Source organism: Chiloscyllium plagiosum, unplaced genomic scaffold (genome assembly GCF_037043375.1).
Source record: "Chiloscyllium plagiosum isolate Xiang-an unplaced genomic scaffold, Cpla_swu_hap1 HiC_scaffold_37, whole genome shotgun sequence".
Lineage (NCBI taxonomy): Eukaryota > Metazoa > Chordata > Chondrichthyes > Orectolobiformes > Hemiscylliidae > Chiloscyllium > Chiloscyllium plagiosum.
In genome coordinates, this window is record NW_028270175.1 from 27,749,630 (window position 1) to 27,777,469 (window position 27,840).

General features: G+C 44.2%; 1 protein-coding gene across 8 annotated transcripts in view; it reads right to left on the reverse strand.

The window, feature by feature from the left end:
• LOC122540243 (kazrin-like) overlaps positions 1 to 27,840 on the reverse strand; it is a 719,824-nt gene that overhangs the window by 189,534 nt on the left and 502,450 nt on the right. For all 8 annotated transcript variants that reach the window (XM_087980531.1, XM_087980530.1, XM_087980528.1 and 5 more), the window contains one exon: positions 13,973 to 14,164. In XM_087980531.1, coding sequence (XP_087836657.1) covers positions 13,973 to 14,164 — 192 coding nt within the window. The remainder of the gene's footprint in view (positions 1 to 13,972; positions 14,165 to 27,840) is intronic.

The following is a 27,840-nucleotide window of genomic DNA, read 5'->3' on the forward strand; positions in this document are numbered from 1 at the left end:
TCAATCTGTTGCAATCTTTGTTTGGGTAGATTGCAATTTCCGATTACAATCCTGTTACCCCAAAATGCTCAGCATTCTCACCCCTCCCCATTTTGCAAAGCCCTCCACAGTTCAGTATCCACCCAGCACTACAAAGTCGTGATTGCCACCATATTGGGGAAAGAAAACTTCCGCTTTCTGTTCAACGTCTCGCCATCATTTGGCATCGACGACCATCCACTAGCCTCCTCTAATGTCTCTCCCTCGGTTGACCAACTCTTGGGGAACCAGCCTCATTTTGTTCCACTCATAGCCAGAGGACATCCAGCAAAGGCTGCGGCTCCCTCTGTCGCGTTCCCAGAGACCACCTTCCTGACCAAGCCAGGAATCTGCATTTTATCCTCATCCTCCTCGTCAGCTTCATCCCCCTACTGTCCCGAAGGAGTACACAGCGTGTAGATGTGATCAGCTTCCATTTGCACACCCTGGCGTTCCCTCTCTGCCTTCTACACATCCACTCTCCAACAAGCCACAGCTCCCGCCAGCGAGCATCAGGAGGTTAAAATTATCTTTGCCCCCTGGCCTAAAGCTCCACACCCTCTTGTGCCAGTTCTCTCTCCATCCCAGTCCCACTTCAAGACAGAATCAGGCATTTGGATTCCTGCACCTCCACACAGCCCTGGCCCTTACCTTCGTCTGTCTGCCCCAGCGACATTGAAAACAGAAACAATTCGGAGGAACAGGCTTGCTCCTCTCATTTATTAGCCTCGAGAACACGGCATTAAGTGACCCTCTTGGACCTCTGCAGTCTGCCGTCTGGTAAAAAGTGTTCCTGCAGTGCTACCGGGGAGGGGGTCACAGGAATTCGAGGAGGAAATGGCTACATGTGCCCAGCTCAGGCCAGGCTTCCACCTGCAGGCTCCACTATCCCTCTGCTCCCTTGGCCAGCCCCCTATTCTCTGTCCACAGTAAACACCAGGTCACACCTAACCTGCACCAATCAGCCTGTCCAATCATCTCTCCACCCGCTGATCCGCAGCTTTTCTACCAGCTTTTTGACTATCCCTTCGAAGATCGATTTCTCTAACTTGGCATGCGTATACCTCTGTGCCTGTGTGCACGCATTGGGTTAGCTTAGAGGAACATTGATTGTGCTTCAGGTAGCTATTAAGTACTCTCAGACATCTGGTGGCTGCAGCAGGTGCTACATAAATGCAGTTTTTCTTTGTGAACCGTATGTGCTGCTCCTACGTTGAAGACACTGTTGTTACGGATACACAGAAAATACACAACCATAAGCGGCCGAATTGCTTTGGCCTCTGCAGTGATACCCACGACAAAGATCTCAACGATGCTTACTATCAGAGCCTGCAGTGTGTGTTGGCTTCCAGACAGGAGCAATAACGACGCAGGGCTATAAAATGAGTGCCTGAAGTTGCTTTAAAATTAAACAGCGCCAATCTCTGAGCAGCCCAAAAGTGGGTCATCTAAAACCCAAATAAATTGGACAAACCCAGCCCAGACTCATTTACTGGACTCGGATCAATAGGAATGATGATTGGAACTCCATAAAGCAGCAGAAACATTCAAACATACAGGATGAAGCTGAAACTGACAGAAACAATGTCTGTACCCTGACACTAATGGGCTGTAGAGTCGTTGGGGGGGGGATCTCAGCTAATTATACATCCTTTCTACCAGATCCAATTACAGATAGTAGGTCTCCATAACAGAGCACAAATACGGCTGTGGTTGAATCATTAAATGGAGTGTACAGTGGTTGGAGAGTGGCCTGGTAATTATATACTCCATTGATCAAACCAAATTAGAAAGTGGATAAAGAATTAATCAGACAAGATAATCAGGCTACCAGTTCATTTCATTTCATGTTAGTTGTGTTACGGATTTGAACTATGCAGGTCACATTTCTCCAATGACACTGAAGCAAAATCATTACATGGTAAACCATAGGCTCGAACCATGAAACTGGAGCTTCGCCCTCTCGACGTTTTCCAGCCCTGTAAATGCCTCATTTAATGTCTGGGCTCTGTTTAAAAGCCACAGTCATGGGAGGAGGAGCTCTGATAGCCTTGGGGGAGGGTGGGGGGGTGGGACCAACCTGCTAAAACATGTGATCGGTCATTTACTATTCAAGTATTATTTCATGATGCAAACATATAGGACATTGTCTCTTTAAAAACACAACATGAATCTGCACCAAGGTCATCGCGCTAGCTCACTCTGTATGAGGCCATAAACAGAATTTAAAACTGAGAGATTAGAATTTGGGATGCTGCTTTGGCAGCCACAGTAGCTGCTGCCCCCACCCCCTAGTCAGTTGACAAGGGGATCTGTGTAAATGGTTCCATTGAAACGTACCGCAGTGGCTCCCTCAGCCAGGACATTCCTGAAGCAGTTCCTTTTGATAAAGCCACAAAGCGACAACTCTTACAGTCACAGTCTTTTCTCAAATTCTCACCCAAGACCCACCACATTTGGTGGTATCGCGGGCAGCGAAGAATGTTATCTCAGAGTACAAAGGGACCTTGATCAGATGGGCCAACGGGCCGAGAAGTGGCAAATGAAGTTTGCAGTCATAGAGGTGCACAGCACAGAAACAGACCCATCGGTCCAACTTGTCCTTGCCAGGCAGGTATCCTAGAGATTAATCTAGTCCCATTTGCCAGCACTTGGCCCACATCCCTTGAAACCCTTCCTACTCATATACCCATCCAGATGCCTTTTAAATGTTGTAATTGTACCAGCCTCAAACATTCCCTCTGGCAGCTCATTCCATACATGCACCACTCTCTGTGTGAAAAAGTTGCCTCTTAGGTCCCTTTTAAATTTTTCCCCTCTCATCTTAACCTATGCCCTCTAGTTCTGGACTCCCCTACCCTAGGGAAAAGACCTCGACTGTTCACCCTGTCCATATCCCCCATGATTTTATAAACCTCCTTAAGGTCACCCCTCAGCCTCCAATGCTCCAGGGAAAACAGCCCCAGTCTATTCAGCCTCTCCCTCTAGCTCAAACCCTTCAACCCTGGCAACATCCTTGTAAATCTTTTCTGAACCCTTTCAAGTTTCACAACATCTTTCCGCTAACAAGGAAACCAGACTGAAGGCAGAATTCCAAAAGTAACCAATGTCCTGGACAGCTGCAACATGATATCACAACTACTATACCCAGGGCCCAATGCCCAATAAAGGTAAGTCTTCCTCAAATATGCTGAGGAGACAAAGGACGTCTGCAGATTCCGCTACACTTTCTTTTCCCAGTGTGGAGAAGGAAATTACTCTGAATGATGAATTTGATTCTCACTCTTCTCAGACTGTTGCAACAGTCCATCACCTTCATTATATTTGAAAGCTTTCTCTCATCTGTTCTACTTCCCTTAATGTCACAAAGCCCCAGCCTAACACTATCACTGAAGCACCATTGCCACATGGACAGCATTGATTCAAGGAAAGAGGGCAGGAACTGCCTCTGAAGAAAGCACAAGAATTAGAAAATGTCTTCGGTGTAATAAAACATGAGATGCTATGTGCAAAAGTAACCAGACAAATGGAACATGGAGCAACAGACACAGAGTTCCCAACCCTCCAGGATTATCCTGGGAGATATTCCTCATAGACTGCACAATTTCAGCCAACAGTCCCCTCACAAGTCAGCCCCTTCGACCTGCTGTGTGTGGGGTTGCAATAAAGCACTTAGAAAAGGGGTAGTGACCTGACACCATATCATCCAAATAATTTGAAACAAAAAAAAAATTAAAGGGAACGTTGGACTTGAAGTGTCTAGGAGTTAGCAATGAATGCCCTAGGCATAGCTAAGAATAAAATCAAATGCTCTCAGTGGTTATATGATTGAGGAGGAAAGTGTGGCTGTATGATTCCATGGGGTCATTGGAGGCAGGTCATGTGATGAAACTTCCTGGAAGTATCTGGCGATAGAAATCGAAATGGGCAATAAACATTACAGTTGTACTGCCACCAGACGGTAAGCAACAGAGAAAGGAGAAACTTCCAGACAGCCCTTCTTGTCTTCTTATACAATAAATTCAAAAAAGGGAATTTTAATGTACATCACCCATTGAGTAGGCAGAGTCATTTAATGAAGAGGTCCTGGATATTAAAGGCCCACCCCAAGCTGGGGTGTTTAGTGTCTACTCTCAAATGGAGATACCTGTCCCAAATGGTATTCCTTCGGTAAAACTGTTCACCTAACCGTGTCCTGAGATGATTCCAACAGCTGCATTACTGCAGCTGGACCGAACAGGTACAACCGAGAATGACCGAGAAGCAAGTGCAGTGATTCACAGCAAGGCAGGGACAGAATGGTCAAATTGGATGGGAATGTAAATACAGTACTGCAATCTGGTCTCAGTTGGGAATGTGAGCAAGATTTGATTTAGAGCACAAACAGATACATCAGGGCTGTGTCCAAACTCATAGTAATTCCTCCCAATGGCCATGGATTGACACATATCCCATTTTTCATGAAGCTACTGAATGCTACGTCACTTTTAGTCCTGTCAATGCAGGTGCTATTGCTAATAAAATAAATCTATGATCTGACAGCACTGTTCCCTCAGAGTCAGAATACCGAATTTCACTCCAATGACCTGAGAACTCACATTAGGCTGATGCATTAATGCCATGCTGAGGGAGCACTGCACTGTCGGAGGTGCAGTCCTTCTTCAGTGGAAGAACATTCCATGATACTATTCCATAAAGAGCTGACAGGTTCTTCCCAGAGTGCTGGTTTTACTGCTCTGTCAGTATCACATTCCCTGGTTGTGGAATTGTACTATTCGGACACTGAGTTTTCTATATCGCAACATTATATGGTTGTTCAAAAGATATCATGCTAGCTAGAAAGTGCTTTGTGACATCCTTGATGACATGAAAGGTGCTATATAAATGCACGCCTTTCCGTCAGGACTGCAATGCAAGAACTGCGAGTGTACACCCATCACACTGAAGTAAGGATGCAATTAAAGTCAGCTAACAGGAGGTCTACCAACACCAACACAACTCTGTTCTCTGCTTGTTTTTATAGATTTGCACATACCTGTCACTGATACAGTGCAGCAGTCCCTTTTACATATGGGCTTGGAGTGGTTAGAATTGCTCATGCGGAATACACAGCCTTGCTCCATTATTGAGACAATGCAATCCTCCTGCCAGTTGCTATGGATACCACACAGTCAGAAGTTGAAGGTAAATGCTGCTGTGTTTTGAATAGTTCCAGAGTAATCATTTACTCCACACGTCCTTCAGATTGGGAGCAGGTTACAAGGGCTGCTTTTTCAGTTTCTCACAGTGCCCTTGGCCTCAAGTGTTCTTCAGAAGAACTAAACCAAGGGGCTCTTGAATGGAAACAAAGTGAGGTTTCTTAAGCCTACGTTGAGCTGTGCTGGCAATACTGAAATCATAGGCGAGGTGGTGAAATAATTCAGCTGGAACTGCTGGCCGTTGTCCATTAACTCCTGCTGAAAACTGGACGCGTGGTGAAGAGAGAGATCAACAACCGACAATTTAATGGCTCTCCCCACGTTAGAAAATCTAAATAACGTCCCTCAGGAGGGGACAATGTGCAAACAGAGCCTCTCTCTGGCCAGCATATGGTGTACTAGAGCAGATAGGAGAGGTCGTGAGGAAATGAGAAAGGAGATTAAACCCTGGGTGTTAACTATTCCATCCCACCATCAGCTGAGTGAGAAGAGTCTATAAAGTCTCACCATTCACCAGAGTTAAACTAGATTAAAAGCATAAAAGGCTCAGTGGTTAGCACTGCTGCCTCACAGCGCCAGGGACCCGGATTTGATTCCCGCCTCAGGCAAATGTCTGTGTGGAGTTTGCACATTCTCCCAGTGTCTGCGTGGATTTCCTCCGGGTGCTCTGGTTTCCTCCCACAATCCAAAGATGTGCAGGTCAGGTGAACTGGTCATGCTAAATTGCCCCGCTGTGCCCAGGGATATTGCAGGCTAGGTGGATTAGCAATAGGAAATGCACAGTTAAGGGATAGGGTTGGGGGGGATGCTGTTCAAAGGGTCAGTTGGATTGGATGAGCCAAATGGACTGTTTCTGCAATGTAGGGTTCTGCGATATCCTCAGCAGAATGGTTTGTACACAGAATTGGACTGTGAACTTTGAAGAAAGAAAATAATCAGGGACTTTTTAAAACTGTTATTGTTCCAGACAACAAATAGAAATGAACTTGAAGCCATAGGTGAAGAGAGGGTAATGAAGCGGATTATATTCCCAAATACGAGAATCGAGCTCATGCCCGAAATGTCGATTCTCCTGCTCCTTGGATGCTGCCTGACCTGCTGTGCTTTTCCAGCAACACATTTTCAGCTCTGATCTCCAGCATCTGCAGTTCTCACTTTCTCCTATATTCCCAAATAGGATGATAATCTTGGAGACAGGTTACTCAGGAGTGACAGAGAAGGGGCTCAGTCCCTTTGTCTGGTATAATTCATAGCAATAGGAACAGGAGGCAGGCAAAGAAAGATATGGCTGAATAATGTGGTGCAACAGACAGGGATGCTATGTCATCTCTCCTTAGCTTTATCCTTCTGCTGGTGCCCTCTGCTCAGAGCTGCATATTAATAAAGGAACTAAAGAACCACAGCTTGCTTACTCCCTGATGTTATCCTCTATATTATCTGCAGTCAGTCAGTCTATGCTCACATTCTGTGGATTGGTTTGTGTAATGAATGGCTTCCATTAATCACCTCAGTGAGTGTGGTAACATTGATTTCAGTCAAGGCTTTCTGGTCACTGAGTTGAAGAACAATGGGAAGATTTGAAGATGCTCATTTCACAGCTGTCACTCAGGTTGACAGGAGTCTGGGTGACAATGTTTTGCTGCTTATTTTTCCCTCTGCAGCTCCATTAATGTCAACAATCGGATTCCCAAAGGGAACCTCCAGAACTTCACGATCCAATTCCAATTATGGCCTATTCAAAGGCAGGCTCTTGCCTCATTGTTTACTGGCACTTCATCCAGAGGGAGTTTCTTTGGCAGGGGGTTTTGTCAGTAAGCATCCACACTCCACAGGGAAAGGGCAAGTCTCATTCAGAACGGGAACAGCGTTGTGAGCATTATTCTGAACTACACACAAGCCATCTAACCAACTGAACAAAACAGCCGCTAAACCCAGGATTATACAAGGGGTTTTATAGGTTTAACTGAGACAGCTTCTACTGGTAGATGAGATGGTTATGGAAGGTAATTACGTAATGTCAGCAAAAAAGCTTTGAATGTGAAGATTAGGAAGATGGTGCTTGGAATCCTTAGAATCCTTTTCCAAACCACTATTCATTCATTTTAAAAAAAAGGGAATACAACTGATGAATCTTTGGAATGAAAAGGAGAATGGTTGTGAAAAAAAAAACTGCTTGCACTAGCTAGGTGAACCAAATGGCCCGTTTACGTGCTGGGAAATATTCCCTGATCCAGTGAAGTTATGTCACATCACAGCCAAAGTGTAGCATTAACAGCCACAACCTGATGTGAGGGTCTTGCGGCGATATTGGATACTGATCGACACTGGGAGCTTGGATTTGCAACCTCTCCAGCCCAGTGGTGTCCATCTACCAACATCTGGCTCAGCAGAGACCAATGTTGGAGCTGGGAACCGTCCTGGTCTATAATCAGTACCATACTGACTGGCATCATTGCTGAATAGGCCATTGGGCAGGAAGGCCACAGGGTCTAGGCACTCCAGCCACACGCATGCATCACCAGATAATTATGGACAAGGAAGGCCATTCAGCCCACCTGAATCCAACCACCTGCGAACTTGCCCCATTGATACATCCAAAGGTTTCTCGAATGAGATTTTGCTTCCGGTGTTGTCCAGTGTCTATTCCACACATTGACAACGTTTTGGGAGAAAACTTGTCATTGGACACCAGCGCAGAGCAGGAGAGAACTGCAAACCTGACAATCTCTCCTGGTTTTCATGCACAGAGTCAAAACCCTCTGCTTTCACAAGAAGAAAAGTTTCTTGACTTTGGTCTCAAATTCGCTCTTCACATTATCAAATATCTTCTGTTCACTATTGCAATTCAATTTTAAAAAGAAAAACCCACATTTATCTTTTCAATTTCTTTAAATGCATTACGTGACTTTAGAGATCAGCTTTCCCAGCCTAGATTGAAAAGCCCATGTTTCCCCAGTCTTCCCTCATAAATTCAAACCTTTTGACACTGGGCATCAGCCCCACCTTCACTACACAGTCTGCAGTTCACAAGTGGCTACCTTCTGTATGGTACCTCAAAATAAACACAATATTCAAGCCACAGTTTGATCAAACGTACTGTGCAGATTGTTCACTTCCTTAGAGTTGCTCTATTCTGTATTAACAACGTGGCTCAACAATCATTTGGCTTTGCTGATTGTTGCTCTGTAATGATTGGTGCGCTGAGTGCCAAGTCCAGAGGGATCAATCACTCAAATCCTAGATTATGCACATTGTTTATTTTTTTCCATGCAAGCAGTATTTTACACTTGACTGCATTCCACCTTCAAATTCTACTGTTCTGACTGACTACATATTTTTACATAAATCACTGTCATTTCTGTGGTGCCACCTCTGAACCCACTGCTGCTCATCTACAATTGTCGGTAACATACTCCGAATTTCTCAATTCAGCCCACTTATGTAATTTAGACTCAGTTTGAAGATTAAGTGCTGGCCACCATCTCACCTCCCCACTTCACACAAACACTCAGTACTTCTCTGTACCTCAGCACCACCATCACTCAGCCAATTTCTCAATCTTTCTCACTCTCAGCGAATCCCTACTAGCTCAGAATTTAACTCAAAGCTTTTCACATGGAACCTTTGCTGGGGCCTACTGGAAGTTAAGGTATATCACATCATAGAATTAAACTCTGCACATTTCATTTATCACTTCCTGAAACAACGTAGTCATGATGTTAATCAGCCTGGACTCCCCAAGTTGCACTCTTTCGGAAAACACAGGAAATAGATAATTGTTTGATCGCTTTAACACAAAATGTCAACATCTATGGTCTTCATTACCCTATACAGGCTTTAAATGTAAATTAACCAATTGGGGAACACTGGTGATTTACAGGTGGGGGTTAATAGATCAAAAATAAAAGGTGATTTGGTGGTGAGGAAAAAATAAACCTCAAAGTGAGGGTCTTATCAAGCTGTGATAGTGTCTCCGAGTCAGGAGGCTGGAGATTAAGTCGCACCTACTCTAGAGGTGTGTAATAACATCTCTGAACAGCTTGATTAGAAATGTAGTCTTGACAATATATTCTACTGTTGCACACAGAATGGGAGACTTCTTAAGTCTACAGTTGGCTGTTAATTTTGGTGTTAACTTTGTTTTACTCTTTTCTTCTATCAGTCATTAGCTTATCTCAGATGAATAACAGGAAGGAATTGAAAGAAGACCTACAATGTTGAAATAACAAGTTTGCCATAGATTAATTACTGTAAATATGGATGTTAGTTCAGCTCAGAGTCCTGGATTTGGAGGCTGGAAGCCAATTCCTAAGCATTACTTGAAGATGTCACAAATCACCCTCAATCTCTTCACAATATAACACAGTGTACTGATTGTCAGCAAAAGAAAATACAGAGTTTCACACTGGCAAAAGTTCCTTTCTTCCTTTAGCAATTATACAAAGTTATAGAGCCATACAGCACGGAAACAGGCCCTTCAGCCCAACTTCTCTGCACCAACCAGACACTCCAACCTAATTTAGTCCCATTTGCCAGCATTTGGCCCATATCCCTCTAAACTCTTCCTATTCACATACCCATCTAGATGCCTTTTAAAACTGTACCAACCTCCACCACCTCTTCTGGCAGCTCATTCCATACACGCACCACCCTCTGTGTGAAAAAGTTGCTCCTTAGGTCTCTTTTAAATCTTTCCCCTCTCACCTTAAACCTATTCTCTATGGCTTTGGACTCCCCGACCCTGGAGAAAAGACTTTGGCATTACCTTGAGGGATTAGTGACCAGGACGCACACCATGTTCAATTCGCAAACTACACTCAGGTGACTGTTTCTGCTGGAAAGACCCATTTGGCTTCAGCGGCCTTGTTCTGAGCTAGGGCTGGGCAGAAGGAAGAAAGCAGCCACTTTTGCTAGTCCTGATTATTAAGAAGTGATCTCTGCTGTAGAAGCCATCTGAGAGAAGGATCAGGATGAATCAGAGTGCTACACTGATCCTCACTGAGGACTCACGCGGGAGCTGAGCTAGTGTATGCAGTGTGAGGCAATGCCTTCAGTTGGACAGATTGTTAACTGGATGGCCTAAAGCACATGGAACACAGACAGAGAATGAGGAGGAACAGGGAAAATGACACAGCTATAACTTAATGTCAAATACGGCTGGCTACTTATATTTATTAATGGAAGTGCTATGCAGTCACATGGGGTTCATTGGCTTGTGTACACTCACATTAATCATGTGCAATGTTAAAGTGCTTCAGTAAAGCCAGCAAAGAAGCTTCCAAATGGGCCCGGGAGTCTTGACTCACTGTCACTCTGTGGCTCTCTGTGACAGGGTGTGGACAGTCAGCATATCCAGAACCTTCTGCAGCCTGCTGCTGGCTGCCACTGAATCACAGCTTGCAGCCGGGAGGAGAACTGAGGCAAGGGACACCCAAACAGGAAATTGCTGTCCATCTCTGTGACCCTATGCACCGCTCTCCAAGGTACCTGCACCCCTCCCAGTCTGGTTTTAAGTCGCATTGATTTTCACTCCTCCCTCACTTGTGACCATCCTTGCAATCATTTCGACAAAACCCTCCCTCTAGCTCTCTTTCTCACTTTTATCCTTTACGACACATCTCAAAACCTGGTCGCTGACCAAAGGTTTGGCCATATAATTTATGATCTAATATGTTCTAATGTCACTCACTATCATATTCTGCTTGATCACGATCCTGTGAGGCACCTTGGGGTGTTTTATTGACATAAAGACAAAGTACATTGAAATGGTTTTAAACTGTTCTCTCTCCGTTCTTGAAGACAGCAACGCTGTGACTTAATCCACCTCCCAGGGACAGTTATTACATGTAAACCTTGGTACGACTGTCATGGGAACAAACTTTTAATCATTAAAATGGAGACAGTGGCTCTGTGGTTAGAACTGCTGCCTCACAGCCTCAGGGACCCAGATTCACTTTCATCCTCGGATGACTGTTTGTGTGAATTTTGCATATTCTCCCCATATCTGGGTGCTCCAGTTTCCTCCCACAGTCCAAAGATGTACAGGTTGGGTGGATTGGCCATGCTAAATTGCCCATAGGGTCCAGGGATGTCTAGGTTAGGTGGATTAGGCATGGGAATGCAGGGTTACAGGAACATGCTGGGGGTGGGCTGCTCTTTGGAGGGTCCATGAAGACTCAATGGGCTGAATGGCCTCTTTCCACACTCATGGGCTTCAATGATCATAGGCAAGCCAGATATGTTCCCACTCAATGTAAAATGAGTGAGAATGGAGATCATGAATCTGCCTGATTTCTCAGCCCTTTGTCCAACTCCAGCAAGATGTAAAGTCCTGCTCCATAAACTACACCGAAGGTCATGTGTGATGGCTGAAACAGAGATTGCAATCCAATTTGTTGCACAGACCTCACACAAGATGGTGTTGGGGCTCCCAGTTCTGTCCCATTAAGACCTTGCCGAGTTCCAAGACTGCTAACTTTGCTGCACTGCCTTTCAATTGAAGATTTTGGTCAACAACAGCTTAATACTGTAGCAGCTGGAACACTTCAGAAAAATTCAGCTCCTCATTAAATTCACAGACTGGTCTCTTGGCTGAACCATTGCAGTGACCCAACTATCCCAAGAATGTCTCCTTGAAGTGACAAATACCATCAAACTGGATTGCTCTGCTTTAAGGTTCCTGTGAAACCTTTTCTCTTTGTAGAAAAGGAGCAGATTGATGTGTGTTCTTTACGAGACATCATTGGAGATTAAAGGATCAGGCAGCTCTTGGAGAACTTTGAGTTATTCCCCCCCTCCACCGCTCCCAATCCTCCTGCAAGTGTTTGCTGAGATGTTGAGCTTTTACAGTGTCTGTACTAGGCAGCAAAGATAGAAATGGAGAGATATTGGTAACATCCTTCCAAACCTGCTATATCCCGTGGCTGTTTACAACAGAACTACCATTTTCTACCCCTACTTTCCTCTGAAGGTCTGACTCATACAAGAGTTAGTTCTGCAAGCAATGAGTTTGTGGCCACTTTTCACATCGAAAACTTACGACAGATGGGGGAGGGGTGAAATTCGACCATGGGAAGCATCATAGCTGAACCATCCAATGTTTTCACGCAATGGCACGCAGGTAAACATACACTGATACGCAGACAGACAGACTCTCACACGCCATCTTGCAACTCCAGTTGACCTTTCCACCTTGGATTGTCATGTTGCTGCTCCCAATTTTACAGTCCCAGGTAAAATCCTCCATTGCAGCACAGAGACGAGAAAAGAATCTGCAGATGGTGTTCCTCGCTACACTCTTGAATAAAAGGAACTTCAGATCTCAGACCAACAACATATATATACTGCCGCCTTTCAAAATTAAGATTAGAGTGGTGCTGGAAATCTTTCCTTACTGATGAAGGGCTTTTGCCTGAAACATTGATTTTCCTGCTGCCTGACCTGCTGTGCTTTTCCAGCACCACTCTAATCTCCAGCATCTGCAGTACCCACTTTCGCCTGGTCCTTCCAAAATTAGTTCATCTGAGTTTGGGCCGATCAGGTTAAGGGGCTTCAATACTGAAAAGTCACAATCACTCACAGTGGTCTCAGAATTACTGCCCTTTGTACCCTTCCTGTAGCTGAATTTACAGAGTAAGGTCAATGTTAGATCAGGGAAGCTACAGACAATCATTTGAGTCCAACAATCGAACAATTACCAACTCCCTGAGTGACAAGGATATTGTCAGGACAGTTCCTGTTTTTACATTGTTCAGTGGTAGCATTTTCTTTTATTTACTCATGGGAGGTGGGTATCACTGGCTGGCCAGCATTTTATTGTCTGTCCCTAGCTGCCATGGAGGAGGCGCTGGTGAGCTCCAGTGAGTCACGCTGAAACACATTTAGAATCATATTTCTATTTGTAAAGAAGCGTTGTCACACAAGAGTGGCTCCAGCCAATATTCTTCACATCTTAAAATTTGTGTTTTCGGTTTAAACTCAAAACAAGGATCAGCAGTTGTCCCATTCAGCTTCATAACTTTGCAGAACACGCACCTCTTCACTTCTATACTCACAGAAGCCCTACAGTGTGGGAACAGGCCATTCAGCCCATCGAGTATACAGTGACCCTCCAAAGAGCATCCCACCCAGACCCACCCCCTCTCTCCCTACATTTCCCTTGGCCAGTTCACCTAACCTGGACATCTTTGGATTGTGGGAGGAAACCAGAGCACCCGGAGGAAACCCACGCAGACACGGGGAGAATGTGCAAACTCCACACAGTCAGTCGCCTGAGGCTTGAATCGAGCCAGGGGCCCTAGCGCTGTGAGGCAACAGTGCTAACCACTGAGCCACCATGCCACCCTATAAACTGTTATATCCTCTCTAAAGTAATCTACTTCTTACAGGGAACTCAACCAAAGTGGCAGCTTGTGCAGTGACTGGACAGTAGCCAGGAGTGTGAACCCTGATACATTAGCCTTCACTGTCTCAGGCCGCTCAACACTGATACAGCACTTGGACCACTCCCCAGGCTAATGCTGCACTGACTCTTCCTAAGGCAGGAACAGAGTTGGACGATCAGCCAAGACCCCAAAGAACATCAGAGCAGAGCCAATGGACTGAATGGCCTACTCTAAACCTATTTTCTTCCCTTCTCTATGGCTGGGAACCACACCTGAGTCTGTGCCCTCACCTGCAAATGGTATGATGAGTTGAAAAGCAAATCTGGTTACACGTGAAGGGAGTGTCACACAAGGAAAATGAAGTCCACTCACCCTGCAAGGCTTCTTTGGCTCGGGCCAGCTCTGTCTCCTTCTGAGCAAGCTGCACTTTCAGCTCAGTCACCGAAAGGATCTCGGCCGATTTCCCGACATGGGAATCCTCCAACTCCTTGGTCAGCATTTCCTTCATCTGGCGCAGCCACTGCACCTCCTCCTGGAGCTGGGAGACCTCCTCACGGAGCAGCACTGTCAACAGATCACACACACACAGCTCAGTATCAGACATAGGCAGAGCTCAAGAGAAGCACCGACCACCCACTCCCGTTCGACTGGAGAAACAGGCGGGTAGTTGGGGGGGGGGGGCGGAGATTGGGAAAGGACAGACAAGAGAAAATCTCAACTAGTGTCTCCACCTGGAAAAAGAGACGCCACTTTCTCAATAACGGCTTGACATCAGCTACATTCCTCCTCAACTGCCTCACACCCACACCCCTCTCTCGCCTCCCACCCCACCATCTCCCAAGGCACCACCCCCTCACCTCACATCCACTCCTCACCCCACTCCCCCTAGCAAGGTTAGCAGAGCCAGGAAGGAGGCCATTCAGCCTACTGAATCTTTCCTGGCCCTTTCAAAGAGAAAACCAGTTGTCCTACACTACCCTGTTTTCCTTTGCCCCCTATTTCACCATAGCGTTTCCTCCTCCAAGTCTCTTCCTAGTTTGCATTTTGAACCCGGCTACTGAATCTGTACCCTTCAGGTGGTATGGACAGTACTGCTGCGCATTTGGGAATGGAGAGAAAAACATTTCAAATGGATCCACATGGCTCTTTCTCCATGTGTGGCCCCAGTAGGAATGCAGAGAATCTACCTAAAGGCCTGGGGTGCTCCTGACGTCACCAATTACTGACATACAAAGGGCACAAAGGTACAATTAATACAGGATGGTGGGTGAGGTTCCTTTACCTCACGGTCCAGACCGTCCACATTGGCATCGGAACCAAACCAGATCTCAGCCATGAACGGTGGAGGTGGCCAAATGGATCCATTATTTTGAAAGTTTTGCTCTCTATTCCCAAATGTGGAACCAAAGCAGATCCAGTTTCTCCCTCAGACTCCATTGTTCTGCAGGCTAACCCCCTCCTTACCACTCGCCCAACACTTTGCTCTCTGTATCCTGACTCACACAAGCCCTGCTAACCTATGACCCTGGCTCTTTGTTCAGCAATGTGACCATTTTAAAAGTGATCATCCTGGAAATCGAATTCCACCATTTTCTCGCCCCTTCCCCATCCGTACAACTTTACCCGACCCCATCAACCTCCAAAATCCACATGCTCCTCCAGAAAATCCCACATTTGGTCACATCTACTGTTGCCAAAAATCTGTTTCCCTCTCCCATCTTGAATGCATCCGAGTAGCGACTTAATTGAATGGTTCAGATGTGAACCTTCAGGGACTTACTCAAACCTTGCAGTCAACAGAATGCCAGTTACTGGATGTCAAACAACATGAACAGTTGGTGAGGTTTGAACAACGTGGCAAGGGGCTATATCAGTGTAAGCATTGATATGCAGTGTTAAAAATAATTCAGGAAATTTAAAGGGCAGTGCCATTTGGGAGGGTAAGAAGGTAATCCAAGTCCCAGCTCCATTTTGCCTTAATCGTGACTGCATTGTCAGTAGGTCAACGGGAGGTGGCAAATGGAGTGAGCTGGACTGTCCCTGGTTGATACTGCCAACTATCAAAGGCTTTTCCTGCGGGAATCTTTGGATAAAGTGGAGAAAAGTGAAATCCTGAGCCTTCATCTTTTTATGCCAAAATGTCAGAACAAAACGTGCAGTGAGGAGAAATTACTTTTCGCAAAAGGCTGGAGAATCAGTGGAACTCACAACCTCACAAGGTCCTGGAATCTGAGACACCGAATAAATGTAAGTAGATGGGTGGATTTATAGTTAGTAACGGGTTGAAGGGTTATGCGGAGTGGGGAGGAAAGTGGAGTTGAGGCCAAGGTGAGGTCAGCTATGATGGTATTCAATGGTGCAGCAAGGCCCCCCTCCTGCTCCTCTGCTCATAAGTTCTTATAATACAGAAAAACAAAACAGCTTAGGAGCACCCAAAGAAACCCATCAGTCAGAGTCAGAGTTATGCAACATGGAAACAGACCCTTTGGTCCAACTCGTCCATACCGACCAGATATCATCACCAAATCTAGTCTCATTTGCCAAGACTTGGCCCATAACCCTCTAATCCCTTCCTATTCATGTACCCATCCAGATGCCTTTTAAATTTCATAATTGTCCCCAGCCTCCCTCACTTCCTCTGGCAACTCATTCCACTCTAGCACCACCCTCTGCATGAAAAAGTTGCCCCTCAGGTCCCTTTCTCCTCTCACCTTAAACCTATGCCCTCTAGTTTTGGACTCCCCATCTCAGGAAAAGACCTTTTCTATTTACCCCATCTATGCCCCTCGTAACTTTAAAAACCTCAATCAGGTCACCCCTCAGCTTCTGATGCTCCAGGGAAAACAGCCCCAGCCTACATCGCCTCTCCCTGTAGCTGAAATCCTCCAACCCCAGCAACATCCTTGAATCTCTTCTGAAGCCTTTGCAGAACCAAGTTTCACAACATCTTTCCTACAGCAGGGAGGCCAGAATTGACCAAGTAGCAAATGTGTGGTGCGATATCAAACTAGATTTACTCACAAACCCTGTGGTTTCGATAGCGCACCTTGCTCTGAGATCACCTGTTGTATTGACACTTATACTTCATGAAGCAGCTGCCTTCAGAGAGACATTGAAATGTAAACTGCAGCCCAGGAACTCCCTCGATGATAGCTGTTCGAGTCACAGCTGTCGAGATGGCAATGGAAACAATAGCACCAGATTGAATAAAAAAGACCGGGACTGCAAGACACAGGGGTCTTGGGAATTTTCGGCAAGTAGAAAGGTGTTTCTTTCAAAGGTTTGACACAGTAACAGTGAGAAAAACAAGTGCTTGCCAAAGATTTACCAGTAACCAGGATCCACATCAGACCAGTTCCTGTTAACTTTGTTTCTCTCCTCACAGACACTGCCAGACCTGCTGAGTTTCTCCAGCACTCTGTCACCTTGGTCTTAAGTTAGTGCCCTTTAATTCTGAGTCTGTGCCCTCAGGTCCTAGACTCTCCCATGAGAGGAGATATCCTCTCAGCATTTACCCTGTCAAGCCCGTTAAGAATCTTACATTTTTCAATGAGATTATCCCTCATTCTTCTAAATTCCAGTGGGTAGAGTCCCAACTGGTTTAACGTTTGCTCATAAGACAATCCCTCCAGACTAAAGGGCTCCCTCATCGGGGCATTCCCACCATCTGAGGTGTTAGTCTGATGAACCTTCATCGCAGTCTTACTATGGCAAGTACTTTCTTCCTTCAGCAAGGAAACCAAAACTGTCCACAATACTCTAGCTGTGGTCTCACCAAGGCCCGATGTAATTGTCTAGGAGAAAGTAGGGACTGCAGATGCTGGAGATCAGAGTCGAAGAGTGTGGTGCTGGAAAAGCACAGCCGCTCAGGCAGCATCCGAGGAGCAGCACCACACCCTTTGACCCTATGCTTTCCTAATTATTTGCTGCAACTCTATGTTAATTTGCAGTGAATTGTGAGCAAGAGCACCCAGTTCCCTTTTCAGCAGATCGATCTCGAAGCAGACATACGTTATGTCCAGTTAACTACATGTTTAAGACGCATACTCAGGTAAATAAGAGCTGAGTAACAGCTCTTAGCACTAACAGCGCCTAGCACTCCCTCGCTTTCTCTTTCCTGATCATGCATCTCCCTAGGCCAAGAGTGAGTAACAGACAGTTTATAAAAATAACAGAGCCCTAATCTGTGTGCTTTCAGTGTGACAAGAACTGTGTGGGGGTGTAGGGTAAGGTTTTAGCCTCGTCCATTAAACAGGGCTGGGTTGAGTCAGATATTCAATGCACACCTCATTAAAACTCGTCAGTGACATAATCCAGGTGGCTCACACCTTGAAAGTGGTGAAGTTCAAATCACGGTTTGTATGTACAAATGGTGTCGTTTCTGACAGAGATTCCGGAGGCCAAGAAATGCAGAGTGGGGTAGCTGAGTTGGTGACACAGAAGGAGAGTACAGAGAAGGATGGAGACTGTGCGTCTCTGTTGATGTTTCATGCAGGCAAAAGTACGCTCTGTTTCATCTCTCTGTGACCCAGTACGATATTCCAACAATAAACTGGGTGGGCAGATCAACTCCAATCCTCTGTAAATATTTGGTTTTGAATGTTCACGGCAAGCTCAGCTTTGTTGAAAGGTTTTCCCAAGTAATCACCTTTAATGTAAAGCGACACCCACGCACTCACATTGAGAGAGACTGCCATCTAAAGCTCGAGATGGATATCAGATTTCCCCAAATTTTACTCCTGTCATTTGCACCTTAGAAACTCAAAATAATTCAATGAGAAATTACATGTCCCTCCAAATCGGATGAATGGCTCAATGTCAGCAATTTCTCAGTGTCTGAACACTGCAGTTTTGGGACTGGCCATAAAATCTAGGCCATCACTGCAGTTAAGAAAAAAAACCCCAAAAGATTTGCATTTCTTGAAGCTGTGTGATGTGATGTGCTGTGCTGGGAGTGAATTACTAAATGCTGTGCTTTCCCAGCACCACACTCTTGACTCTAATCTCAGCATCTGCAGTCCTCACTTTCGCCCACTAACTGGATCTTCCTATGCAGAAGGTCACTGCTGTGTTGATCAACATGATGACTGCAGGTGCTTCAAGGCATTTGAGTGGCAAAATGCTTTCTGTTTCAATGAAAAACACAAATTATCCAAGATTTGTGGCCCATCCCCAATTTTCCCTGAGCAGAGTGGCTCTGCGGGCCATTTCGGAGAGCAGGTGGGAGTCAGTTGCACCGCTGCGGTTCTGGAGTCACATGTAGGCCGGACCAGTTAGTGATGGCACATTTCCTTCCCTAAAAAGGACATTAGTGAACCCAATTTTTTTTTAAAAACATAACAATCAATGATAGTTATCACTGTCACTTTTACTGGGACTTGCTTTTAATTCCAGGTTATTTCAGATATTATTCATCCAGACAATCACTCACTAGCCCTTACTTCAAACCCAAGGCCCTGTGCCTTATGGTAGATTTTGTTTTAAATGGAGAGATGGGGGTAATGTCGTTGGACTAGTAATCCAGAGCCCAGACTCATCCCCCAAGTTCAAGGGTTCAAATCCCATTACAGAAGCTGGAGGAATATCTGCTCAATTAATACAGGTGGAACAGAGAGTTAGTCTTGGTAAATGGTGACCATAGTATTGATCAACTGCTATTAATAAAAAACATTTGATTCACCCATATACTTTAGGGAAGGAAATCCACCATCCTTACCTGGTCTGGCCTCCATGTGACTCAAGGGCCACAGCAACATGACTGAGGTTTAATTGCCCTCTGAAATGGCCCTCACAATTTAACAGTTCAAAGGCACTCAGATAGGCAACGAATGCTGGCCTCATCAGGGACACCCACATCCCAAAGAAGAAATAAAACTTCTAACTTCAGAGGCATCACAGTCCGGTCTCCAATGAGCTCAGTCTCCATGGGGTACGGGGAGGGGTGAGAAAAAACAAAGTTGAGTTCATACTTGTCATTGCTGAGCACATCCTGCTGGAAGGAGAGTGGGAAAGCTGGGTGAGGACAGCATATGGGGTGGTTATTCACCAGCAGTGCTCCTACAGTAATAACCTGCCTGGGTAATATGGGTCATTGCACTTAGGGACAGCAAACAATTATCAAAACTAACAGGACTCCACTCTGAAGTGTGGAGGATGGAACTGTGCTTTGGACTGACCCGAACAGGAACCCCTTCATTGGCCCCACAGCAATCCCATTCTCATGCTCAGGATTTCAAATCCATTCTGAGTCTGGACCCAATGTAGTCCAACTGAGTAAGGGAGAAAATCTATTGCAACACCTCCTGATACTTCACTCCTTGGGAGTTACAGTCACAACGTATATGGTTATAGATCACCAGAGGGAAGGACATGATGCCTCCGTGGTCACTGGTTTCAGAAAGATCCACGCCAGAGCCTTTATGAGAGAGTGCCAGCCACACAGCAGATAAATCATTCTCAAGTTCCGGCTATGGATACCTATGTGCCAACAGTACAGTCATTGGCACATCACATCTCCAACCCACCCTACCTAAGCAGCTTGGCTGAAGGGGTACCCTAGAGCTTATAGAAGTGAAGGAGTTACAGTAATTAACAGCAGAGGATAAAAGAAGTGTTAGAGAAATGTATTCTTTATCTTTAGGTTTCACTTGTCTTTGTTTGTAGACCGTACAAACTAATTTACAGAGGCATGTCATCTGCACCCTACAATTTCTCTCATTTGGCTGCAATTGCCCGATCTCTAGCATTTATATGTTAACGTCAAAGTCTTGTTTAAAAAAAAAAGTCTTCCAGTGTCTTTAATTTCCTACTTTAGCAGCTCTCCAACTTCCAGCTCACTGTCTCCAATATTCTGATTTGCTTTTGTGAATCCTACTCCACCTTAAGTTATTGTAGAGCCTTTAGCAATGGTGTTTCAGTGTTTTGAAATCCAAAACACAGATTTGTCACATTGTTCCTCATTTTTTAAAAACTGCCTCCACTATGCCTGCAGTGATATGCTAATGTTCCTGCCAAGTGGCTGTTTGAAGCTTCCATTTGTGAAGCAGAAAAATTGTTGACATGCTTCAACTGGGAATTAAATTTGGATCCACAACAATGTGGTTCCATAGCTCGTTTAACATAATAATCTCAAGTGCATTGATTGATGTAATGACTGTTGACTTTGAGTTGGGAAAGAGGTGATTTGAAGGAATGATGGGAAGCTGAATGGAAGAGGGAGGTTTTCAGGTGGTTTGTAAAAGAGAGAAAGGATGATGGGGACTTATTTCTTGACAGGCTGTTGAAGGCTTCTGCTACCAATTAACATGCTGGGTTGGAGTATACGCACATAAATCAATGCAGAGATCAGTTGGAGGCCATTAAGGGAATCTAAAGATGAGGGGAAAGATCTTGTGGGCGCAATGAGTTAATGAAGAGGAGGATAACCTGGATGATTTGGAAGCGTAATCGTGCCTGAAGTTTGGTCAATTGCCCTCTTTTTCAATAATGATACAGATTTCTTATCAATAATTCCATAAATAGAGATCAACTACAAAAGCTGAGACTTGATCAGAATGTTGAAAATGGGTCAAACGGCCTCTGTGAAAAACAGTGAACATCAACTTGTACTTATTGTGCCTTCAACATGTCCCAAGGTGTTTCACAGGTGCATCATCAAGTCAGTTTTGATAATTAATCACAAGCTATAATTCAGGTAGGTGGCTAAAGTCTTACAAACAGAAGTTAGGAGCAAAAGGAGACCATTCAGTCAGATAATGGTTGAACTGATTGTGGTCTTAATTCCACACTCCCATCTATCCCAATATGCTTTGATTTTCTTTCCAAAAGAATCTACCTCCACTTTAAAAAGATACAGTGACCCTGCGTCTGCCAAAGTTGCGTAAACTTTGAGAGGAAAATTTCTCAATATCTCTCCTAAAAGAGTGACCCAATTTGAAGTGTCTCCTCGTTCTGGACTCAATTATGAGATTAGCCATCTGGCTCTTTCAGGTGTGTCCTAAAGAAAAATTGTTGACAAAAGATGGCTCACATGCTTCAACTGGGAATTAAATTTGGATCCACAACAATGTGGTTCCATAGCTCGTTTAACATAATAATCTCAAGTGAATTGATTGATGTAAGTAATAAAGAAAATGCAAGTAATAAATTGCAGAGATTTAGACAGAATTCCAGAGCTGCAGGCCTATGCAGCAGAGGGAACAGCCAGAGTGAGGACTCAGATCTCTCTGTTCTGGCCCTGAAAGGTTAACTCTGATTTCCCTCCACAGATGCTGCCAGACCTGTTCAGTTTTTCCAGCAATTTCGGTTTTTGTTCCCTCTGTTGCAGCATTCTGCAGTTTTTCCCCAGTTGAACAATATTCAGCTCTTGTCCTTCTGCCAAGGTGTATAACCTCACTTCCCACACTGTATTCCATTTCCCAAATTTTCATCCACTCATTCCAGCTGCTTGTATCCTCCTATAGACTGCCATCCTCACAGCTCGCCTTACTCTGAAACATGGTGGTAGTGTGTTCACTTCCATCATCCAATACATTAATACATATTGAAATAATTGCAGCTCCAGCACAGATCCCTGTAGCATTCCCCTGATTACAGGTTGCCATCCTGAAAATGCCCCCTTTATCTCAAATCTCTATTTGTTCATCTTGGTTAGCCAATCCTCCATCTATGCTAATGTACCACACACAACATCATGGGCTTTCATCTTATTAATAAATAGTTTTCTGTGCAGTAACAAATTGAATGCCTTTTGGAAATCCAAAGCTTCAACATCTGCTGGCTCCCTTTTATCCATCCTGCTTGTTCCTACCTCGAAAGTATCAGCCATGATTTGCCCTTCACACCACTGTATTAACTCAGCTTGATTATATTTTGTAGTTCTAAATTCTCCAACAATGCATCCTTGATGATGGACCATGACATTTCCCCAATGACTTGTGAAACTAACTGGCCTATCGTTACTAGTTACTGCGTCCCACTTTTTGTCCAAGGGTGTTACACTGGGAGTTTTTCAATCCTCTGGGGCTCTTTCAGAAACTTAAAGATTCATGAAAGGTTACTACTGTCTCGACAGCTACTTCCATTGAAATCCTAGAATGCAACTCATTGGCCTTTAGTCCCATTATTTTCTCTGCAACCTTTTCCCTATTGTTAGTTCCTTGAGTACCTGGTCTACTTGTAATGCTATTGGTACACTATGCCATGAAGACTGATGCAAAGTATTTATTCAACTCCAATGCCATTTCCTGACTCCCCGTTACATTTACTCCAGCCTCACTCGGAGTGATTTATGATCACTTTGACCTCGCTCTTATATAATTAAGGAAGGTCTTACTGTCTTGTTTGTTTGATTATTAATTGTTAGTTTATTTTGCCTTCAGTTTATTCTGCTTGGTAATAGTTTATTGGCATTTAAAACTGTCCTGATCCTTGGGTTTACCACTAATCTTGGCCATCTTGCTTGATTTTCTTTTAATTTCATACTATCCCCAACTTCCTTGATCAACTATGATTGATTACATCCTCCCTCGAATCCTCCTTCCTCACTGGGTTATATTTTTGCAGTAAGTAATTAACTATTTTCAACAGTGATTGTTCATCAATTACCTTTTCTGATAAACCTCTTTCTGAGACCACCAAAATTGGTCAGTGAAGAAGGTTATCACAGATTACAATGGGACCTTGATCACATGGGCCTAGGAGTGGCAGATGAAGTTTAATTTAGATAAATGTGAGGTGATGCATTTTGGTCAGGCAAATCAGGGCAGGACTTACACAATGCATTGATTATAGAGGTTAGAATGCCATATAAGAGCTGTACAGGACATTGGTGAAGCCATTTTGAGAAAAATGCATTGAATTCTGGTCTCCCTGCTATCAGAAAGATGTTGTTAAACTTGAAAAGATTTAAAGGCATGTTACCAGGATTAAAGGGTTTGAGCTATAAGGAAGAGGGGCTGACTAGGCTGGGGCTGTTTTCCCTGGAGTGTTAAAGGCTGAGGTTTATAAAATCACGACGGGCATGGATAGGGTGAATAGCCAAGGTCTATTTTCCCATGGTACAGGAGACCAAAACTAGAGGGCAAAGTTTTAAGGTGAGAGGGTAAAGATTTAAAAGGGACCTTAGGGGCAGCTTTTTCACACAGAGGGTGGTGCATGTACAGAATGAGCTGCCGGAGGTGGAGGAGGCAGTGGGTACTACAACATTCATTTGGGAACTGAGTGGGTACATGAATAGGAAGGATTAAAGGGGGATATGGGCCAACTTCTGGCAAATGGAACTAGATCAGATTAGGATACCTGGTCGGCACGGAAGAGTTGGACCAAAGGGTCTGTGTCTGTGCTGTACCATCTCTATGATTCTATAACTCGAGTTTCTACAATCAGACAAATTCCCAGAATCTAGAATCAAGGATTTGAAAAGTGAGTGTTTTGGAGATTGTGCTTTCACTGATTACAAGTTTCTAAAATTCCTTTATTCTGGAACGGTCAGATTAGATTGAAAATTAGCAAATGTAACACCAATGTAACAGAAAGTAGGGAGACAGCATAATACAGGAACTACAGACTAGTTTACCTGACATCAGTCACTGGTATATCCTGGAATCGCTTATCGAGGAATCCTTAACAATGCACTGAGGAAAAGCACGGTGTGATGAGAACAGGTTAACATGGTTCAAGGAAAAGGAGACATTTATTTGTTTTGTTGAAGATATAACTGGCAGGAAGATAAAAGGGGACCAGTAGATGAAGCATTCAGCACTTGGGGTTTTGAAGAATATTAGAAAAGGCACCATGGAAAGACTAATACATTGGGTAAAGGCCTGTGGAGTTGAGCGGATTTATTAGCATGGATAAAAGATTGGTTGACAGACAAGAAGCAGAGAGTAGGAACAAGTGGAGCATTTTCAAGATTTGCAGGATGTGTTAGTGATCTATATGACAATATTGATGAAGAGAGGCAAGCGTATGGCATGCTTGCCTTTATTGGTCCGTGCTTTAGCGTAGGAGTTGAGAGGTCAGGTTGCAGGTGTACAAGACATTAGCGATGTCACTTTTGGAATACCACACTCCATTCTGGTCTCCCTGCTATAGGAAAGATGCTAAACTTGGAAAGGTTGAGAAAAAATTTACAACAATGTCGCAAGGTGGGAATGCAATCTGTGTGAAGGACACAAATACGCAAAGATGATAAGGCACGTGATTAGACAAAATGATGAGAGATGGAATAAGATATGGGGAGGTGCGAAGTGACTCACTTTGGGCATAAGAATACAACAGCTGAATTTTTTTTTTAAAAAAGGCATGAAACTTCAAAATGGCAATGCTCAGAGAGACTTAGATACATTGATATATAGAACTGAAAAAGGTTAGCATGCAGGTACAGCAGGCAATTAGAAAGTCAAATGTCACATTGGCCTTTATTGCAAGGGGAGTAGAGTGTAAGAATAAAATTTCTTGCTACAGCTTTACTGTGGTTCAGTCAGATCACATCGGAAATACGGTGTGCATTTTTCCATATTTAAAAGCAGAACATACTTGTATTGAAGGCAGCACAACATAGGTTCACTGGATTGGTCCCCGGAAAGATGAAGTTAGGTTTATGTTGTCTGCAGTTTAGAAAACCAAGATGTGATCTCATTGAAGCATTGAGATTATGGAGATTGTTTTCACTGACTGAGGTATCTGTTCCAGAATTTGGGGCCAATCATTCAGCAATGAGAGGAGGAAACATTTCTTCACTTCCAAGGGTTGTGAATGTTTCATTATTGAACATATTTACGGAGGAGACAGACAGATATTTGAAGTCTTTGAAAGAATTGAGAGGTATGGAGCGCTGGCAGAAAAAAGTGAAGTTCAGGTATGCTTTGTATTATGGGCCATACAATCCATTTCTTATAATCACAATTTATTGGGGAGAAACATCAACGAAGGGTTGGACACAGCAGTCTACGGTGCAGGGCTCAGTATCATAACTCAGGCTAGATTCTCGATTGGGTCTAAATTACAGCAAATACCCTGATTACCTGGTACAGCGATTCATCCATTTGTGTGTGACAAAATTACCTGGCAAGCACCCTCAGCCCAATTTTCCCCAGTGACCCCTGCTCTTTATTCTTTTCCCTTGGACATCTCCGAAACATCTCAGTGTACAGTTACAAGTCAACCACGTTGCTGTGGGTCTAGAGTTACATGTAGGCCTGGGAGTTACATGTAGGCTATGCTGGCTAAGGTTGGCAGATTTTAAAAAAAAAAATCAATGATAGTTGTCACAGTTCCTGGCATGAACTTTTAATTCCAGATTTTAAATTAATTGCCACGGTGCAATAGGCTGGGCCTTCAGATTACTAGTCAAAAAATGTGGTGCTGGAAAAGCACAGCTGGTCAGGCAGCAGAGGAACAGGAGAGTCGATATTTCGAGCATAAGCTCTTCATCAGGAATGATCCCCTTCCCTTGGGAGACCGAGTGTATAAACCTGGTTGATACTCAATTTGGAAAAATCAAAACTCACGAACGTTCACATTGACAGTGGTCCAGGTGACTAATAATGTTGTGCACAGTTAAAGCCACTTTATGCAGGAAGTTAATTCTAATTGTCCATTTGAGGGTCAGAAATCCCAGCTGCAGTTGTTACCCATACCACACATGTAGGTAGTGGTTTTGTCATCCAAGTCATACCAGACTCGAAATGTTAACCCTGTTTCTCTCTGCACAGTTGCTGCCGGATCTGCTGAGCTTTTAAAATGTTTATGGATTGACTATCCACTGTCATCCCTTTAAGTAACATTCCCCAATTTATCATAGCCAGCTTATATCACATACTATTGTAGTTTCGTTTTTATTTAGATTCAGGACTCCAGTCTCAGAATCAACTACATTGCTCTCCATTTTAACAAAGAGTTATAGTATATTATGGTCATCTCTCCAGTATTCTCTTAGTGAGCTACTTTGTGGACAGATTGCCACTCCCTCCTTGGCATCATGTTATAAGTCGCCTGTAAATGCAATGACGGACCCCACTGTGGTCTCTAGAGGATCCTGTATGCAGATACCATCCGAGTGTGGAATGCAGATTCGTGCTGATGCTGTCCCAGAATTTAAGTTGTAGCAGGGTGGATATTGTCCCCACTCTTTCAGGTTGACACCTTTAGTGTTGCCCTCAGGACCAAAGATAACAATACAAGAGACAGCAGAGCAGAACATGGCACAGGTTTCGACCTTTTTAAACCTCACTCGACAACATCAGCTGCCGCTGCTGCAAACAACAAAGACTTCAGGGCAGAGCTTCTCAAACCCCTTCACCTGCAGACCACTAGGTTGGGGTGAATGACCCATACACCACCTACCAGTCCCATTGCACCCTTTTCTGCCTGCCATAAGTCAAAGTCTCAACAGAATTGATGGGAACTTATGGAAAATACAAGTATTTCACTGCTTTTTGACTTCCAAATATAATACATTTGTGCATTTCTTTCCTTAAATATTCTGAATAATGCCAGATGCAGGAGTAGGGACATTTTCATATTATAAACATTAGCACAAAAGAACATATTTAGTTGAAACATTCTAATGTCATTAAATCATCACCATAACTTTCTACTGAGAAACTAAAGATTAACACACGTGTATGTAAAGTATAACAGGAACATAAATCTTCCTTATGAAATTACACTGCTGTTGATCATTCTCATGACCATTCATTTCCCCACATCTGGGAACTGGTTTGTTTGCAGATCACCCACAAAGTGGTAAGGCTGAGAGCTGGGGTCCGTTCTCTCGAATGGCCTCAGCCATGTCATTACGTACCAATGACCTCCATTTTGAACCAACCCATGGACCTTATGGAGCCCCCTATGGATGACGAGCCATCTTCAGACCACATTATAAGAACAATGAGAGATTGCTTGCTTGTCTGTGGACAGGACAGAGGGGTCCATTAGGACTACATGAGCTCAGTGAGGTTGGAACCTCTCCGACCAAAACATCATTCTGCCCAGCACATTTCTCCAACTGAGCCAATCAGAATCAACTGAACCTTTTAGAAAGGAACAGTGTGTGCTCAAGTCTAATGAGAAAGCTTGTAACAATCTCGCTCTGCTGATAACCTAAACCCTGGCGCACAGGGCTTAGTTTATGGACTTGCACTGATGGACATTCCAATTAGCTTTTTGGTCCCATGTACTCAAATGAAAAGTGTATAAGTCGCCACTGACGGCACCATCTTAAGTACAAGGGTCCC